Genomic DNA, 20622 nt, shown 5'->3' on the forward strand with positions numbered 1-20622 from the left:
GGAGTGTCTTCATTATTGTTGAAGGTACTGATATGTTTAGAGATACGTCTTTTCAATTGCTGTATGGTTTTCCCTATGTATAGTTTGGGACAGGGGCATCGTATCGAATACACAACTCCACTACTCTGGCAATTAATAAATCGTTTCATTGTGAAGGACTTGCCGTCAACAGGGTTGGTGAAAGTCTTGGTAGTGGGCATAAGATAACAAAATGAGCATCTCCCACAAGGATGAGAGTCTTGGATAGGGAGGGAGGGGAGGGGAGGGAGGGGGGGGGGGGAGAGAGAGCCAGGTGTTCTTTGAGATACATGGTTTAGAGTAGTGGCTATGGACTAAAAACTCCCTAAGATTCTTTCCCCTGCAATAGGTAACACTGGGTGTGCCAGATATCATGTTCTTGAGGTCGGGGTTGGCTAAGAGAATGGGCCAATGTTTTTGCAGTATTTTATAAATCCGAGGAGAGCATACATCAAAATTGCCTATGCATCTAATTAAAGGTGTTGGTGAGGTATTTGTCTTCCCTCTTCCATAAAGTAGCTCCCTTCTAGTGGTGGCTCTAGCTCTCGCATAAGCTCTATGTAGAGACTTTTTAGGGTACCCACGTGCACAGAATTTATCATAGTTTGTCACATTCAGATTGAAAAGACTTCTCATCAGAGCAATTGCGTTTCGCTCTGAGGTACTGTCCTATGGGAATCCCCTTTTTCAGGGCCGGAGGATGGAAGCTTTCCCAATGTAGGAAACTGTTGGTAGCAGTAGTCTTCCGATAGACATCAGTGTGAACACTGCCACCAGGGTCCAGAGAGATCTTGATCAAAAAAATTGATTTCTTGCTCATGTATTTCATAAGTAAATTTCATGCCTATATCATTGATATTGAGAATCTCCATAAACTCCAAGAAAAGTGACTTGTCCCCATCCCAATAAATAAGAATCATCAATATATCGACCCCAGAATAAAATGTGACAAGTAAAAAAACATAAATCGTCAGTGAAAACCAAAGTGTCTTCCCACCACCCTAAGAAAAGATTAGCATATGTGGGTGCACAAACTGTGCCCATGGCAGTGCCTTTTGTTTGATGGTAAAATTTGCCATAAAAAATAAAGTAATTGTGGGATAGAAGAAATATAAGTAGTGAAAGGATAAATCCATTGTGTGCCTGGAACTGAGTGCCCTTAGTGCTTAAAAAATATTGGACAGCAGTTAAACCCAGATCGTGCATAGAGATTCAACATCAATGCTGGCTATTAAAGTAGTAGCTGTGACAGAAATCCCCTGGTGACGGTGTCCTTGCTGTCTCTGAGATAGGAGGGCAAAGCTGTAACGAAGGATGAGAGCATCTCATCCACGTATAGGCTGATCCCCCTGCGTGAGGTGGAACTAAAGCATCCTACTTTTAGATCAAACATATAAATTATAACTTGCTGGCTGGAATGTGACTATCACAATTTTTTGCCGTTTGTCATGGCATTAATGTTGTCACAGTTGATTTACAACGCACGCTCTCACTCTTCAGCTTTGAAGATCAGTCTTCTGCCGAACTGGCAAGGGGGCGTGTCTTCTATGGACAGTAAGAGCTGGGGAGCGCTTACACTGTCCATAGCAGTGACACGCCCCCTTGCCAGCTCAGCAGACAAAGTACAAGACTGATCTCTCACAAGAGATGAGCGCACATGCGCGCTCTCCTCTCCACAGCTCTTACTGTCTGTAGCAGTGACACGTCCCCTCGCCAAGAAGACCTCTTCAAAGCTGAGGAGAGCGAGCGTGTGCATGCACCCTCCTTGCTTTTGCTGTAATACTGTCCATATCTGATTGGACAGTGTGTCACAGCCATAGTAACACGCCACCTTGACAGAACACGCCCCGTTGACTGTTCAGGGGGTTATTTAAATATTTATTTGGCGCCCGATATCACCGATATCTAAATAACAGAGGGAGGTAGAAAAAAAAAATGTAAAGTGCCCCAGAGTTTCTGCAGTCCTCCCCATTACATGCTGCACTCAGAGAACCTTTCACCTCCCCATACATGTGCAGCTAACATTTTATTCTAGGTAAAGTGTAGATCTTTATATAAGCAATAAATAAAATACAAAGTTGGAAAGCATAATAGCCCATAATGTTTATACAAGTCCTTTCTTCCTGAGCAGAGAATTCTGGTCCTGGGAATTCATGGCTTCATAATTTGATAACTCTAGAGTAAAGGTGGCACTCCCAGATGTTACAGATCGCAGATCAGTAGAATATCCCTAAAAAAAAAAAAAAAAAAAAAATGCATGGATTCAGACTGTTCAGTTTGTAAAAGCCTTAGGGTATGTTCACACGGCAGCCTGCGTTACGGCTGAAATCACTGAGCTCTTTTCAGGAGAAAACCGCTCCGGAATTTCAGACGTAATGGCAAGTGTCAATGGAAAACTGCTCCAATTACGTCTCAAGAAGTGATAGGCACTTCTTTGACGCGGGCGTCTTTTTTACACGCCGTCTTTTGACAGAGGCGTGTAAAAAAAAAAATGACCGTCTGCACAGAACATCGTAAAGCCCATTCAAGTGAATGGGCAGATGTGTGCTGACGCTTTGGTGTCGTATTTTCGGACGCAATTCGAGGTTAAAACGCCCGATTTACGTCCGTAAATAGAGTGTGTGAACCCAGCCTTAGGCTAATAATATTTACTTGTATCATGTACAATCCTCATACTTTACTATATGTTCAATATAAATTAGCATAGCCAACGTGAATAGGTAAGTGATACTTTGAGGATGAGGTGTGGGTACCTCCACTCTAGGCCAAAAGGATTATTTTTGTTACTTGCCCATAGAATCCCCTTCTTTTTTGCTAAGGTCATTGGGGGGACACAAGACCTTGGGTAAACCTAGTACAAAACTCTTGATGGGTCAGAAACAGACCCCTCCAGTAAGTGCTCCAAATTGTCTGGAAGCGGTGTCCACCAAGGAAGTTGGCAAGAAAGATTACAGGTGAGTAACTAATCCTCTTCTCGCTAGTGTCATTGGGGGACACAGAAGACCATTGGGCATTCAAAAGTAGTCCCCCGGCAGAGGGAATAAACACAACTGGCTGTCTATTTCACGGTCTGCAAAACCTAGCGCCTGAAAGAAGCAGCCGAGGATGCCAGTGTGCACCTTATAGAACTTGGCAAAGGTATGGCGGAAAGACCAGGTAGAAGCCTGATAGCACACTGCACAAGAGGGCGAACACTGAGTTGAACACCATGCTCAGGAAGGTAATCTGTCTGGATGGGGAGAGAAGGGGTGGACCGTAACAGTGTGCCAAAATGAACAGTATTCGCCCACCCCACTAGGGGACAATGTAATTCCCGTTTCCTAACTAGGGGGGAAAAAAAAAAATATCTGTAGAAGGCAGACCTATGTCTGTCCAGACACTAAACTAAACGTGTTAGCTCCGTCTACAGGAGGGGTATAAACTGCAGGAGGAGGAGGAAACTGGCACCTTATCTGTGTGCAATTGTAGTACTAAGCAGCCGCTCCCTCATGGATGATAGGTGTGTGAGTGGATGTTAACTCCCCCATATAGGAATTTGGTTTTTGACCTGTCCTTAGATAAGTGAGGACATCCTTTGCTCTGATTCTGATTAGATTATCACATTTTCTGTAATTTTTGTTTTCCGCGCCGGAGGAGCCAACACGTTTGGCTTAGTGTCTGCAGCATTTACCCACGGGCTTCTGTACCCCTAATGGCACAAGCGAGAGAGCTAGATTATCACCTTTTGCCCAGAATGTCGCTTTAAGTAACCATCTGAGCACATGAATATATTTACCATCAATTCTGCAAGTGGAACAAGGGCTAGCACAACTTTATTATCTAAGCGGTCCTGTATATCCTGAACATTGCCTCTTCTCTGTGAAAGGTCGGACAAGACCGTGCCAAGGTAATCTTCACCCATAGTAATTTCCAACCTCATCATTGGTTCCAGAATTTGCTTTTCTGCTGCTTTTAGTGCCTATGGAGGGAAAAAAAAAAAACCTGAAGTCATTTCTATAACCCCTCTGGTGTGGCAGGAAAGTGCATACTTACTTTTAGAATGCATCGTGATACACCAGCAGACACCATGGTCATTGAAGTGCCAGGTAGCACATTAACGTCATGTACAATCACTCCAACATTGTGCAGGGGTGACCCGAGCAGTGGACCTGGAAAGAGAGAGCGAAACATGCCACATTATCCAGTGTATATTTTATCATCCTTCAAACACATTTCATTGTGGGCCAAGCCAAAAATAAAAGTGAAATATTTCAAAGAATAAAGCTACGTGCAAATGTTTACACCATCCGCCCAAAACATTAACACCACTAACAGTTGAAGTATATAACATGATCTCCTTACAATGGCACCTGCCAAGGGGTGGGATGTATTAGACAGCAAGTGAACAGTCCGTTCTTGAAGTTGATGTGTTGGTTGAGAAAAAAATAGGCAAGCGTAAAGGATCTGAGCGACTTGGACACGGGCCAAATTGCGATGGCTAAACAACTGGATGAGAGCGTCTCCAAAAGGACAGGCCTTGGAGTGTTCCTGGTGTGCAGTGGTTAGTACCTACTGAAAGTGGTCCAAGGAAGGGCCACCGGTGAACCAGAAATAGGTTCATGGTCCAATACCAGAAAAGAGCTACTGGTGCATTGCTGAAAGTTACTGCTGGCTATGACAGAAAGGCATCAAAACACACAGTGCATTATCATAGCTTGCGTAGCCGCAGACCGGACAGGGGCATGTGAGGATCAGATCCGAACCATGGAGCAATGGGCGAAAGTGATCTAGCCTGATGTATCACGTTTTCTTTTACGTGATGTTGACGGCCGGGTGCATGTGCATTGCTTATAGGGGGAGGCGATGGCACCAGGCTGCACTATTGAAAGAAAAGAAGCCAGTGGAGGCAGTGTCAAACACTGGGCAAATGTTCTGCTAGAAAACGTTAGGTCCCGGCCCTCATGTGGCTGTTACTGTTACACATACCACCCAGCTAAATATTGTTTTAGATCACACACACCCTTTAAGGGTAACAGTATTCCCAAATAGCAGTGGCCTCTATAAGCAGAAGACTCTGCCACCCTGCAGCTGTTTTTAGGAATAGTTGGAGGAAAATTACGTAGAATTCAAGGTGTTACCCAAGTTTGCCAGATATCAATCTGGTCGAGTATCTATGGGACGTGCTGTAAAAAAACCTTGCGATTTATGGAGAACGCACCTCGTAACGAATAGGATGTACGCACTAGAGGTGTATTTCTTCCCCAATTCAAGATTCGCCAGCTATTTGGATGTAATGACTCCACTGGTTGGAAACTCACTTTTGGTGACTTTATGAGAATAGGTGATTTGAGGGTTCCCCCCCCATTGCATTCTCGAATACCCACACTTACAGAAAAGTATAATTTACGTCTAAAGGGGTTTTCCGACAGCCAGAAAACCATGTGAAGGTTCCCCAAATAGGAAAATATACTTTGAAGTATACTTGCATTTAAAATGTCTACTTTAGCCCCCCTGCCATAGTTGCACATAACATGTCACCAATAATGGAAAAGTAGCAGCGCATCACAAACCCAGTTACTTCATGGAAGATAGTATAGTTATAGCCAAATAGACCCCAGATATAGACATAAAAAATGGAGAAGCTACAGTACACGATTATTGTGGTATCAAAAGTGTGTGTGTGTGTGTGTGTGTGTGTGTGTGTGTGTCCGTCCCCCGCATTACATGTAATAAAGTGCAAAGTCTAGTGAGGGAAAACACACAAACATGACTGGAGCCTTCATACCTGTGAGGTAAGAACTGTGAATGCCATTTTCTACTGCTTCTTTATAGCCGTTTACACTACATGGCAAATTACCAGAATATTCAATAACTGGGCTGTCATCAGATAAGGGTTGTACTTCCAGGTCTACAGTCACTTGGTGCCTGGTGTCGCCCATGGTTCTATCCAGGGTATCTAATCATTAACAGAATAAAAAAAAAGAATCTTACCACAGAGAAGAAGTCTGATTATAATATGTAATATTTACACCTGTCATGTGAAGATGTAGAGGTTAATAATGGAGCTTCATACTCCGGCCGCCCTTCACCCCAACGATTGACCAGTGAGGGCCAGACCCCTGTCAAACTTTGATGGACTATCCCAAGGATAAAATGTCTAACCCTATCCCCCACTTGGTGCACATCTCACACACATTTTATTTCCCTGGCGTTCTAACAGCAGTGATAGATATAAAATTATCAGATAAAGTCCCCTTTATATCGGATTTATTCATTAACTTTAAAAAACAAAAAGTTTAAACTTGGCTGGTCACTTACAGAAGAGGTGTTCCAGAGAAATGTAAGGTTATAAAACACGTAGACCCCATTGTAAGTAGATATGCGGTCATCCTGCATAAGAGCATTGCCCCTTTAACCTCTTAATGACCAGGCCATTTTGCACGTTAATGACCAAGGATTATTTTTTGGTTTCGTCACGGTCACATTCCAAGAGTCGTAACTTTTTTTTTCATTTCTTCGACATAGCCGTATAAGGGCTTGTTTTTTGCGGGACGAGTTGTATTTTGTAAATGCACCAGTTTTAGATGCTTATAATATATCGATTAACTTTTATTAACTTTATTTTAGGAGAGAATTGAAAATAAGCAGCTATTGCAGCATTGATTTTCACGTTATAAATTTACGCCGTTTACTATGCAGCGTAATTAACATGTTAACTTTATTCTATAGGTCAGCACGATTAAGAGGGTACCAAATATGTAAAAGTTTTATATATGTTTTTTCTACGTTTGCACAATAAAAACGTAAAAAAAAATAATTACTTGTTTTTGCATCGCCGCGTTCCAAGAGCCGTAACTTTTTTATTTTTCCGTCAATGTGGCCGTATGTGGGCTTGATTTTTGCGGGACAATGTGTAGTTTTCATTAGTACTATTTTGGGGTACATAGGACTTATAGATTTTATTAAATTTTTTATGGGGGGAATGGGAGAAAAGAGAGAATTTTGCCATTTTTTTTTGGACACCGTTCATCCGGCGGTTTAATTAATGTGTTCATTTTATTGTTCAAGTCGTTACGATCGAGGGGATACCATATATGTGTATGTGTTATTTGTTTTGACACTTACTAAATAAAACCACTTTTTGGGAAAAAAAAAAAAGTTGATTTTATTTTAACTGTAGATTTTTTTATTCACAAAATTTATTTAACTGCTTTGCATTTTTTTCTTTAGTCCCACCAGGGGACTTCACTATGCGATCTGCTGATCGCATATATAATGCTTTGGTATACTTAGTATACCAAAAGCATTATTGCCGGTCAGGCTTTGCTGAAGGCAGACCTGGGGGCCTTTGTTAGGCCCCCGGCTGCCATGGAAACCCGACGGCGCCCCGCAATTTCTTTGCGGGGGTGACCGAGGGAGCTCCCTCCCTCTGTCAAACACATTAGATGACGCTGTCGCGATGGAAAGCGGCATTTAATGGATTAAACTGCTGGAATCGGAGCGTGCTTCGATTGCGGCAGGAGCCAGGCTGTGTATAACAGACGTGCTCCTGCCGCTGATCGTGTGTATACACTGGCAGTACCCACGTGATCAGAGGACTGATATATCCGTCCTTTTGCGGGAACTGCACAGGACGGATATATCCATCCTTCGTCGTAAAGGGATTAATAAATAATATCTGTTTATTAGGTTACCTTTTGAAAAAAATAAATAAAATCACATGTAATATGGCTGCCAGGGCCAACTGTCTGCTAAAGTGTACCTGATGCTCGAGAGCCACTGAGAATGGTTTCTCTATATGCAATCTGAAGGGGTCCTAGGTAAGTCTTCAAACCATACTCCCTCTGTATGCGGTCATGTATTATCTCTATATGAAGCTCCCCCATTCCACAGAGAATTAGCTGCAATTAAAGAAAAATATGAGACCTAAAATTCAAAAGGCAAATTTAGAAAGGTCTTCGGTCACTAAAGTTTGACACATGTAACTTACGGTAATACCAGAAAAACACTACTTCTAGTCTAACATAAAAAACAAAAATGCCATACTTTCTCAAAAGATAAAAGCCTTAAAGGGCTCTTCCAGTGAAGACCATTAAATCACCCATTGGATAGGTTCGATCTCTCTCTCGAATAGTTTATATGAAGTGGCGGTCGAGCATTGGCACAGCTACTCCCGTACAACTCAATAGGAGTTACTGAAACAGCCATTGTTTTGGTAACTCCCATAGAATTGTATGGAACGGTGCCGTACACACACTAGAGGATGACCTATTTTCAACCAACAGTGGCCACCTCAATAATACAGAAGCCAAAAGCTGCTCCTCATATGGTTTAAATAAACACTAGTTAAGGCATCGGTTCCTGACGGGATCCCTATAGAGGCCATATCATAAATACTTGGACGATCTCATCCCCTCACTTTGCTGTATGTTCTCTCACGCCCTTGAAGTCGGTAGGTTACCAGATAGTATGTATGATGCCACGATCATTGTCCTGTTAAAACCCGACAAAGACCCTTTGGACTGTGGTTCACATCACCCAATCTAGTTATTAAACAACGATTACAAAATACTTACCAAAATATTAGCAAATAAACTTAACAAGGTTATCTCGCAGGTTATTTATACCGATCAGTCTGGCTTTATGCCCAGCAAATTTACCTGGGACAATATTAGGAGGGTACAAGTTCTCACACAAATAGGAGTAGCCATGAAGCAGATTGGGCTATGGCATCTCTGGATGCCACGAAAGCCTTCGATTCCATAGAACGGTTATACTTCTTAGAGACCTTGACAAAGTTCGGTTTTGGTGCACAGTTCCTTAGATGGGTATCACTTTTATACAAGGCGCCAAGGGTGCAAATTCTGGTAAATGGCATACTTTCCTCATATTTTCGTCTCCATAGAGGCACTCTGCAAGGATGTGCCCTTTCCCAGTTAATCTTCGCTCTGGCTATTGAGCCATTAGCTATAAGAATACGGCTACACTGAGTACAAAGGGATTTTTTTGGGGAACAGGGAGGATATAATTGGCTTGTATGCTGACGACATGGTCCTTTTCATGTCTCAATGTGTCTCTCCCAATGGCAATCACAACCTTGGAAATCTTTGGGTGGTTCTCTGGGCTTCATATTAATTGGAGCAAGTTATTTTTTTTATGCCCTTGCAGGTGATGGGATGGTCGGACTCTGCACATGGCTTGCAGGTGGTTACTTTGTTGATAATTAAACCCAGGTCTTTAAAAAAAAAGATCATAGGAATGATTATGCAGCCAATATTTTGCCATTACTGGAATATGTGAAAAAGTTTAGGGTTTGGAGTGCTCTACCCCTGTCCGTGGCTGGTAGAATCAATTTAATCAAAATGGTCATACTCTCCAAGTGCCTCTATATCCTTGAACATGCTGCGACTCCAGTGTTAAAGTCCTTTTTTAAACAGATCCACGCACGGTTTCCAGCTTTCATATGGGGTTCTAAACTCAGCCTAACTACTTTGCAACTCCAAGAACATTCGGGGGAGCGGCATGACCAGATCCCTTCTTATACTATTTGGCGGGTCAATTAAGATATTTAATGATATGGGTTGAAAAAGCCCCATTGCCAAATAGGGAACATAATTTAGCGTTTCATTTGCAAATTGCCAATTTGTGGCCAGTGTTGGAGAGTCCTCCGGCTACAATAAAAAAACCTATTACCCATTCATAAAGTGGCATCTCAAGTGTGGATGGCTGCAAAATCTCTTTATGGATACTCTGATGTGCAAACGGATATGCCACTATGGTTTAACCCCATGCTCACACAATGGTCAGATGCTTTAGCCCCGTCCTTTTGGATTCAGTATGGGGTATGCACTATTGGGGATATTTATACGGATAATGTCCTCAAATCATGGACACAGATGCATTCTGATTTTGCACTACCTAGAGAAGCCTTTTATAGGTACCTGCAATTACATCATGCTCTTCAGTCCCAATACCCATCCTCTGAGATGACCTTCTCGCAATTCCCGTTGATAGGAATTTTTCGATCCCAGGGTCCCAGAGGTTTGATCTCCGCCATTTATACATCCCTTATTTTGGCTAAATTAGTCAGTGCACCCTTACAGGTGAAAGACAGGTGGACTGCACAGATACCAGACCTGTCGGAAGGGGATTGGGAAGAGAGCCTATCCGCTCCACTATCTGTATCTCCAGCGGCCAACAACCGGATGATACAACTATCCATAATTCACCAAAGTTACCTTACTCCTGTTAGATTGAACAAAATGGGTATGTACCCGAGTACGGAATGTCACAGATGGCGCTTTCCAAGGTCGGATTTTTGGCATATGATCTGGGCATGTCCGGCCATTTCCTCTTTCTGGGATGACGTAAGTGTAGCTACTGACAATATACACATACCAGTTCCAGCTACTCCACAAGCATGTCTGTTTGGTATCTTACAAGATGAGCAATGGCCATAGTACATGAGAATAGGAGGGGTTTATGGCGCGTAAACCTATTGCTATCTGTTGGATGGACCCGCGTCCTCCTACCACGGCAAAATTTGAAACCTCTTGTTAATTCTATTGTTCCGTACGAAAGAATAATGTATAGGCAAAGGGGTTGTATTGATAAATTCCATAAGATCTGGGAAGCATGGTGTACCTCTGCATTGACTCAATATACCTCGCAACGGTATAATGATCTTAGAAACTCGTCGACACACAACTGATGCTAATGCATTGAAGCTACGTGCGTTATACACTATACAGTTTCTGTAACTGCGGATGTTGTATTATATGTCTGATTTCATATGTGTATTCCTTGAAGTCTTGCTCTGTTATGTTTCATTCAATCTCTGATGTCACCTATGTATTGTTATATTCACATAATGATTGCATTTGTACGATTCTTCAATAAAACGAGTATAAAAATTAGTTACTATGAAGGTCTATATGCCGCTGGTATATGCGTCTTCTAAATCCCCACTATTAAAGCACTCGCATGTCACCAACATTACTCATTAGAAAATCCCTCACTTGTCCAGAGTCGGGATCAGTCTTCACTTTTAGGCTTGGATCTTCTAATTGGAGACATCTTAATGCATTTTCTAAGTCTAGATACAAACATGAAAAATAATTTTTGGTATCAGTTTAGAATTTGAAAACATTAGAAATTAAGCTAGAATTTAGAAAAAAATATATATAATTATGGGGAAAAAAAAGTTTTTCTTTGTTCACTCAAGTTGTACTTTAATATAGTTGGTTCAACAAATTGTTTCCACAGTACAGCTGAAAAAAAGTACATAACCAAAAGTTTCCCTTCACACACCACCTCAACACAAAGAAAACATACAAACAAAAAACTCTCCTATTCCAGGGGTCATTCTTGTCTTGGAGTTGCATTGATTTCAACAAAACTGCTTGTTTCCTGATCGTCCTTGGCAGCACAACACATATGGGTTTTAGTCCCCTAGGTACAATTAAGCAGAGACAGGTTAATTAGCAATAAGCAATTAAGGACTTCCCCAATAAGTATGTACTGGAAACCGGGCCCCAGTGTATTTTTTCTCTCTCTTTTAGAGAGAGACAGTACCCTATCCTTCTAATAGAGGAAAAGATTATTCCGGGCTGTGCCTCTGTCCCTCAGCCGCGAAGGTGTACCAAGATGGCGGTCAACGTCTTGGTACATGGCGACGGGGCACCTTACCTGATCCTGGGAATGGTCGCAGGGGAGGAGAACCCTCTGTTAGACGAACGGTGGATGCTCCAAGTCCAAAGTGGATTCCGGACCGACCGCCCACGCTATCCCGGAAGTGCTGGTCAGCATTACAGAGGCATGGATGGGGGCGAAAGTGATGTCATCATTGGCCCAACACCCGGGTTGGCCCCACCCCCTTGGATGTGACTCGCGGATGCGCGCCTGGTTTGAAACCAGGCGCGCTCTACTTCTGGACAGCCCTCTGCTTGCTAAGGTTTGTCAGGCTGTTTACATTGTTGGGTCCAGATGTGTCTTGATGCTGATGGCTATGCACATTTTCCTACCATGCGTTTCTTTCTGGCTCTTCTCTAGATGTCTGCCAGAAGAGAAGGTAGGAGAAGGACGCACAAATCCAGGCACAGGCTTTGCAGGGAATGCCTCCAGCCTCTGCCTGATGACATTGTGTATCTCATGCTCCACCCCAGTCGCCTCCCCTCCCAAGGAAGATTATAGGGGATTTATGCAATGGTTTAAACAACAGCCGTCTGTAGTTTTTGAGGATGTAAAATCATCACACCATACTAAGGGGGCCAGGCATTCTCCCTCTCCACCTCCTCAATACCAGGAGGATTCCTCCTCTGCAGGAGGTTCAGATTCAGAGGTGGTCTCTGACTCCCCAGACTCAGACGACCCCGAGGAATGTTACATCCTGAGTAAGGATAAGCTCCATGATCTCCTCAGAGCGGTGAAAGATACATTGGCTCCAAAGATTGGGAGAATATTCTAAAACTGGACTTGCCAGTGGTTAAATTGGCAAAGAAATATGTTTTTCCACCCGAAGAATCAGCACTGCTGAAAGACCCCATGGATTACAAGGCGGATTCCCTTCTGAAGGTGTATACTTCAGCAGTGGACTCGTGCAAAGCATCCTTGTCTTCAGTACCGGTGGCTAGAGCACTCCAGGTCAGGCTAAGCCACCTGTCAAGGGATCTAGAAGATGAGAGTCCCAAGGGCACTAATTCTCCAGTCCCTCCCAGTAATGAAGTCAGCTTCAGAGTTCCTCTGTGGCTCCCAGCTGGATAACATCAAGTATGCATCCAGGGCCTTGTCCCTATCGAATGCGGCCAGAAGGGCTCATTGGCTTAAGTTATGGTCTGCGGATAATCTCTCCAAAAATAATTTTTGTAGCCTCCCTTTCCAGACAGAATCTCCGTTTGGTCCCCAATTAATGGATATTTTGAATTCCTTAGGAGAAGGCAAATGAGCTAGGTTTCCTGAACCTAAAAGGAAGGATACCAGGCGTTACTTTCGGGATCAGAGAAGAAAATCCCCGAAGTTCAAAAGAAGGTTTCCAGACAGTCAGCGCATGTTTAAAACGAAGCGGGAAAACCCTTCCTCCTTTCGGAAGAAAAACCCGCTCAAAATACAAACAGTTTATGACCCCCAGCCAATCCTACAAATAGGTGCAAGGCTTCAGAGATACTCCTCTCAGTGGTCGGTGACATCATCCGACGACTGGGTGACGGCAACCATCAGGAGAGGATATTCTTTGGAGTTCAGAACTCTCCCCCCAGACCACTTTTTCCTCAACAGGCATCACAACCCGATAGTCCATCAGCTTCTGCAGGTCTTTCTCCAGAAAGAAGCCCTGGAAGATGTCCCAGTCTCAGAAAAAGGACAAGGAGTTTACTCCAGAGTGTTCCCTGTGCCTAAATCAGACGGCAGTTGGAGGCTGGTAATAGACCTGACTTTCCTCAATCAATATCTGGTGAGGAAAACCTTCAAGATGGAGACTATCCGGTCAGTGATCAACCTTCTGGAAAGGAACGTCGTGCTGGCAACAATCGACCTCACGGACGCATACTTGCATGTCCCGATTCTGGCCGCGCACAAAAGGTTCCTCCGATTGGCGGTCCGGACTCAAGGCGGAGTACAGCACTTCCAACTTACCTGCCTACCCTTCGGGATTTCGTTGGCACCCAGTGTGTTCACGAAAATCGTGGTGGTCCTAACAGCAGCACGGAGGCTGAAAGGGATGTGTGTGGTCCCTTACTTGGACTGGCTAATAAAAGCATCATCAGAGTCCCTTCTACAAACACATCTCCAAACCACATTGGAGTTTCTTCACTTTCACGGGTTCCTGGTGAACTTCAGAAAGTCACAGCTCTCACCATCACAGAATCTGACATTTTTAGGGTTCATGGTGAATTCCTAGTGGATGACAGTCAAATTGTCTCCAGAGAAGATTGCTGCAATCCGGGGTTCAATAGAACGCCTTATTTGCCATCCGAATATATCGGTTTGAGAAGCTATGAAAATCCTAGGTCTAATGACCTCATCCATAGATGCGGTCCCCTGGGCCAAAGCCCACATGAGATCATTACAGCTCGACATCCTCAGAGCCTGGGACAAAAATGTCAGAAATCTGGATGCCCTCATCATAGTCTCCAACTTCACCCTTCAAGACCTCAGCTGGTGGTTAATCCCGGACACTCTCCGGTCTGACAAGTCTCTGGTTCCCCCACCACAGAAAGTCCTCACAACAGATGCCTCCTCCTGGCGCTGGGGTGCCCATGTAGATCACCTATGGGTTCAGAACAGATGGAGTCAGAGGGAAGCGTCACTATCCTCCAACATGAAGGAACTCAGAGCAGTGAGATTGTCCCTAATGTCCTTTCAATCCCATCTGAGAAATACCAAAATCCTGATCCAGTCAGACAACCTTGCAACTATGTTCTATGTAAATAAACAGGGAGGAACAAGGAGTGCCTCAATGTCAACCGAGTGCAGATGACTTATGAGTTGAGCAGAACAACATTCATTGGGAATTTCAGCAGTTCACATCAAGGGCTCCTTGAACCACACTGCAGACTTCCTCAGCCGCAATATCCTCCATCCGGGGGAGTGGAGTCTCAACCCTCAGGTTTTCAGCAGCTTAGCTGCCACGTGGGGAATGCCAGACGTGGATATGATTGCATCAGAAGAGAACCAAGTCCTCAGCTTCTGTTCTCTGTACCACACCCGCCATGCAGTAGCATTAGATGGCCTGTCTGTCAGTTGGGGAGGAAAATTAATCTAAATTTTTCCTCCCAACCCCTTAATACCCAGAGTATTGAAAAAAGTTCGGGATGAGAAAGCAGAAGCTATTGCAATCCTGCCATTTTGGCCCCGCAGGACCTGGTTCTCCCTAGCATTGTCTCTCTCGAAGGGCAAGTTCCTGAAACTACCAGCATCACAAGACCTCCTGTCCCAAAAAAGGGGTGTATCACCCGAACCCTCGCAGTCTACATCTCACGGCCTGGAGACTGACCGGGAGAACCTGACAGAAATGGGACTTTCATCAGAAGTTATTAATACCTTGCGGTCAGCTAGACGACCTTCAACGGTCAAAGTATACAACAGAGTTAGACCCGGTTTACCTCCTGGTGCTCTAAAAAAAATAATTCAGCAAACGTAGTCTCTCTGAATACAATCCTACAATTTCTTCAGGAGGGCTTCAATAAAGGTTTGAAGCTAAATACCCTTAAGGTGCAGTTCACGGCAATTAATGCACAATTGCAAAATAGTTTCTCAAACCAGCAGTTGGTGAAGACCTTCAAGGCTTTAAGAAACCTTAGCCCAGTCACTCAGGTACCCTCTCCTTCCTGGGACCTTTCAATAGTGGTGTCGGCTCTAACAAAGCCACCGTTTGAACCCATGCAAGAGTAATCCATCAGATTTCTCTCCTTCAAGGCCTTCTTCCTGGTGGCAATCACGTCAGCCAGGCGCATAAGTGAGCTGCAGGCCCTTTACTTCAAAGAACCATATTTGAGGGCCTGGGAGATTGTCTTCTACTACGTACCATGCCTGGGTTCTTGCCTAAAGTTCCTTCCTTTAGGAATATAAATCAAGAGATATTATTGCCAGTTATCTGCCCTCATCCCCAAGCTGAAGATCCGGAAAATTGGCATACACTGGATGTGAGAAGAGCAGTTCTCACCTATATTCAAAGGACAAAGGCTTTTAGGAAATCAGAAAATCTGTTCCTTCAACATGCCGGTCCTAATAAGGGACAAATCGCAAGTAAGGCCACCCCATCAAGGTGGATTAGATCAACTATTGAAAAACGCTATCATCTCAGTGACCTTCAATCTCCTCTGCAGATCAGGGCACATTCCACACGCTATACAGCTACCTCATGGGCAGAAGTCGGGCATATCCCCCTGGATCAAATCTGCAGAGCGGCTACGTGGGCATCCGCATCAACCTTTGTCAAGCACTACAGGCTCGACTCACTGGCATCAGAGGCTTCTCTATTTGGCAAAAGAGTGCTTGAAATGGCGTCTGCTATCCCGCCCATATACAGTGAAGGAAATAAGTATTTGATCCCTTGCTGATTTTGTAAGTTTGTCCACTGTCAAAGACATGAACAGTCTAGAATTTTTAGGCTAGGTTGATTTTACCAGTGAGAGATAGATTATATAAAAAAAGAAAACAGAAGATCACATTGTCAAAATTATATTTATTTGCATTGTGCACAGAGAAATAAGTATTTGATCCCTTTGGCAAACAAGACTTAATACTTGGTGGCAAAACCCTTGTTGGCAAGCACAGCAGTCAGACGTTTTTAGTAGTTGATGATGAGGTTTGCACACATGTTAGATGGAATTTTGGCCCACTCCTTGCAGATCATCTGTAAATCATTAAGATTTCGAGGATGTCGCTTGGCAACTCGGATCTTCAGCTCCCTCCATAAGTTTTCGATGGGATTAAGGTCTGGATACTGGCTAGGCCACTCTATGACCTTAATGTGCTTCTTTTTGAGCCACTCCTTTGTTGCCTTGGCTGTATGTTTCGGGTCATTGTCGTGCTGGAAGACCCAGCCACGAGCCATTTTTTATGTCCTGGTGGAGGGAAGGAGGTTGTCACTCAGAATTTGACGGTACATGGCTCCATCCATTCTCCCATTGATGCGGTGAAGTAGTCCTGTGCCCTTAGCAGAGAAACACCCCCAAAACATAATGTTTCCACCTCCATGCTTGACAGTGGGGACGGTGTTCTTTGGGTCATAGGCAGCATTTCTCTTCCTCCAAACACGGCGAGTTGAGTTAATGCCAAAGAGCTCAATTTTAGTCTCATCTGACCACAGCACCTTCTCCCAATCACTCTCAGAATCATCCAGATGTTCATTTGCAAACTTCAGACGGGCCTGTACATGTGCCTTCTTGAGCAGCGGGACCTTGCGGGCACTGCAGGATTTTAATCCATTACGGCGTAATGTGTTACTAATGGTTTTCTTGGTGACTGTGGTCCCAGCTGCCTTGAGATCATTTACAAGTTCCCCCCGTGTAGTTTTCGGCTGAGCTCTCACCTTCCTCAGGATCAAGGATACCCCACGAGGTGAGATTTTGCATGGAGCCCCAGATCGATGTCGATTGACAGTCATTTTGTGCGTCTTCAATTTTCTTACTATTGCACCAACAGTTGTCTCCTTCTCACCCAGCGTCTTACTTATGGTTTTGTAGCCCATTCCAGCCTTGTGCAGGTCTATGATCTTGTCCCTGACATCCTTAGAAAGCTCTTTGGTCTTGCCCATGTTGTAGAGGTTAGAGTCAGACTGATTAATTGAGTCTGTGGACAGGAGTCTTTTATACAGGTGACCATTTAAGACAGCTGTCTTTAATGCAGGCACCAAGTTGATTTGGAGCGTGTAACTGGTCTGGAGGAGGCTGAACTCTTAATGGTTGGTAGGGGATCAAATACTTATTTCTCTGTGCACTATGCAAATAAATATATATAATTTTGACTGTGATTTTCTTTTTTTTTTATATATAATCTATCTCTCACTGGTAAAATTAACCTAGCCTAAAAATTCTAGACTATTCATGACTTTGACAGTGGGCAAACTTACAAAATCAGCAAGGGATCAAATACTTATTTCCTCCACTGTAGCTATTGCTTGGCAAGACCCATATGTGTTGTGCTGCCAAGGAATCAGGAAAACAAAAAATTTACTCACCGAAATTTTTATTTCCTGGAGTCCGTAGGCAGCACAAGCTACCCCCCCTGGCAGGCCTTATGACTATTGCTTCATAAAAATACGCTGGGGCCCGGTTTCCGGTACATACTTATAGGGGAAGTCCTTAATTGTTTAATGCTTATTGCTAAATAACCTGTCTCTGCTTGATTGTACCTAGGGGACTAAAACTCATGTGTGTTGTGCTGCCTACAGACACCACGAAATAAAGATTTCGGTGAGTAAATTTTCGTTTTCTGCAGCTTGCGGAAAGGCTTGTGAGCTTATCTATAGGGGATAATTTTTATGTGTGTATTTATGTTTTAGAGTTTGTGTCCTTTTAAGGATTTACCTGGTTGTTTGGCTACAGAGGGAGGTTCAATAGTACAGAAGAAGACTGGCTCTGGAATCTCTACTCCAGCTAGTACGAGGTTGTCCTTGCTCTTCTCCCCAGATTGACCCGCTCTCCGAGCAGCAGTTGTTGCCGATGTCTTTGAGGATACTATAGTGTCTCCAGTTGCAGTCTGTGACAATTGACAAATTAAACTACTTACATTTATAAACATAAAGGCAAACATATCAGTAAGATGGTGTCCACAGAGAGTAGCCACCCTAATATAATGGCAGTTTCTTAATTCACTTCTTGTATGTCAGTGTAAACTACAGATAATTACTGAAATGGTGCAAGATTTGTAAGTCTGCTGCTCCACCACTCTGCTTGGTTTAAGGAATTTACTTGCAAGTCAACATCCAGAGCCATGACCCGGCTGCTATTTTAGTCTTCCTGGCAGTCATGACAGAAAGTGCTGGTGGAACATATGAAGACACACTTCGTACTGTTCATCGCAATTTATTTGACAAAAAATGGATCTACCAAAGACTGCACAGATCCAGGGTTGTCATCTGATAGCCATGTAGCTAGTCCGAAAGACTCACTACAATGACACACTTTTTGTGGCGTTTCCTTTTAAAGAATGTGTAAACAGAATACATTTTTGGGTAAATATTCACTTTTTTGGAATCTGCACACAAACTATATACAGTGAAAGCACTTTGAGACAACCACCCGAGATTGCATTGAAAAGTGGTCTTCTTAAAGAAGATGGCTAGCATGCATAATAAATGGTGGAACTCAAAATCTGTCACAAGAAATATGGTTTGGGTAAGGAGGTGGTCTGTGAGGAGTTTGTAGTATGCAGCTTCCAAGGTATCAGTAGTGTATACTATAAACGGACATTGGTGAACAGAATACACACGTACCTGTTTAAGTCCCACAGTTAGAGCAATATTGCCAGGAGGCAAGGAGGAGATTTCAACCTGCTGATCAGCAAACGGCAGGAGCAATCGGCTCATTCTTTCACTGTTTAAGATGCATGTAAAAAGGCAACATCGTTGTTCTTAATGGAGTTGTCCAGTTTTACATAAAGAAAGAATAATAATAACGTGCATTTATATAGCGCCAACATATTGGTGGCTGTAGGCAGCCAGAATTGTATTATTTAACTCTAGTTGTGTGAAGTGGAGAGAGTTTGGAGCCCCGTATCAGAAAAACATATCTTAATAGGAGGTTGAAGTTCTATTAGGTCCAAATTCCATGCAAATAATTTCATAACAAATTTCTTCAGTGGTCAAAGAACCTTACGGATACATAGCTCCAAATCCTCTACTCCACTTCACACAGACCTAGTTAAATAATAAAATTCTGGCTGCCTGCGGCCACCACTAGGTGGAGCTTAGGAGCACACCAAAGAGCTGTATATACTGGTCTTCAGTAAGCTCCCCCTAGTGGTGGATGTAGGCAGCTAAAATTGTATTTAACTCTGTATGAAGTGGAGGGTCTGGAGCTTTGTAAAACCGAACTCGAACATCCTATAAAGATACTGTATAGTAAGAAATGCGTTCGCACAGAATATTGGACCTATTTATATAAAGAAAAATAAACGATAGGCTCACTTTACATAAAATACCCAGTATATATTGTTCTTTAACCCGCTCTTCAATAATTAAAACCACTATATGGCAATGGGAAGGTTTTACCTCTCCAATATAAATAGTTATTAAACGGAATGATACGCACGTGCAATTTTTGTTCACATTATAGACTGCCGATTGCGCCTTCATCATTCCAGAGTAAATTCGGACAAACACCATTGGTCCACGCTGCCTGTCATGAACAACCTTGAATGCCAGTGCACACAAGTCATCCTTGTACCAGGACCTATAAGGGAACACACATTTTAAAGTACCAGTGATTTCATCACTCACCAATACACTTTAATTTAATTTTCTTTAAAACAAAGTTTATATGGTAAAGCCAGCAGGACTTAAAGGGGTTGTCCACTACTGAACAACTGATGACCTATCCACCAGATAGGTCATTGGTATATCATCGGTGCGGGTCCGACACCCGGACCCTGCACCATTAAAGCCGCTCTAGCTGCCTCTGGGCACCGGATGTTATGGCCCATTATGCAATGTACGGAGCTGGAAACAGTTGGCTCCGTACATAGCATAGCGGTTATGCTGCCGAACTACAGCTCGGCAGCATAGCGGTTATGCTGGCGAACTGCAGCTCGGCCGGTAATCAGTGGCCGGAGCCAACTGCTTTCGGCATGTACGTCCGGTGCTCGGAGGCAGCCGGAGCGGTTTAATGGTGCAGAGGGATAGGTCATCAGTTGTCAAGTAGTAGACAACCTCTCCTGGGCAGTAATGATTTTTATATCCTGAAGCCACTAATAATTTAAGAATTTCTGCCGATACCACATATTACATGGTGTAAACCACTAAAGGACTGCACAAACTCTTGTATAGATTTAGCCTGAAAATTTTATTTTTGGCAGGTCACGGTAAGCTTTTATGTATTTCAACTGAACCAGGTCCACGCAAGTTATTACAGGAGTTATCAGTTTTGAGCAATCTGCTTCTTGTAACGGTTTGTTTGATGTAAGTGC

General features: G+C 43.4%; 1 protein-coding gene across 2 annotated transcripts in view; it reads right to left on the bottom strand.

Moving 5' to 3' along the window:
* Positions 1-2054: 2054 nt before the first annotated feature.
* GFM2 (GTP dependent ribosome recycling factor mitochondrial 2) overlaps positions 2055-20622 on the bottom strand; it is a 63260-nt gene continuing 44692 nt past the window's right edge. Inside the window, exons 13-21 of one of the 2 annotated variants that reach the window (XM_075838269.1) lie at positions 19749-19889; positions 18932-19031; positions 18024-18195; positions 11016-11092; positions 7760-7898; positions 5783-5953; positions 4051-4166; positions 3794-3976; positions 2055-2248 (exon numbers count right to left, since the gene is read on the bottom strand). In XM_075838269.1, the coding sequence (XP_075694384.1) occupies positions 2123-2248; positions 3794-3976; positions 4051-4166; positions 5783-5953; positions 7760-7898; positions 11016-11092; positions 18024-18195; positions 18932-19031; positions 19749-19889 (1225 nt within the window). In that variant the 3' untranslated portion in view covers positions 2055-2122. Of the gene's footprint in view, positions 2249-3793; positions 3977-4050; positions 4167-5782; positions 5954-7759; positions 7899-11015; positions 11093-18023; positions 18196-18931; positions 19032-19748; positions 19890-20622 lie in introns of those variants that run through there. The other variant, XM_075838278.1, reaches the window with a different exon arrangement.

This window comes from Rhinoderma darwinii, chromosome 1 (genome assembly GCF_050947455.1).
Source record: "Rhinoderma darwinii isolate aRhiDar2 chromosome 1, aRhiDar2.hap1, whole genome shotgun sequence".
NCBI classification, from domain to species: domain Eukaryota; kingdom Metazoa; phylum Chordata; class Amphibia; order Anura; family Rhinodermatidae; genus Rhinoderma; species Rhinoderma darwinii.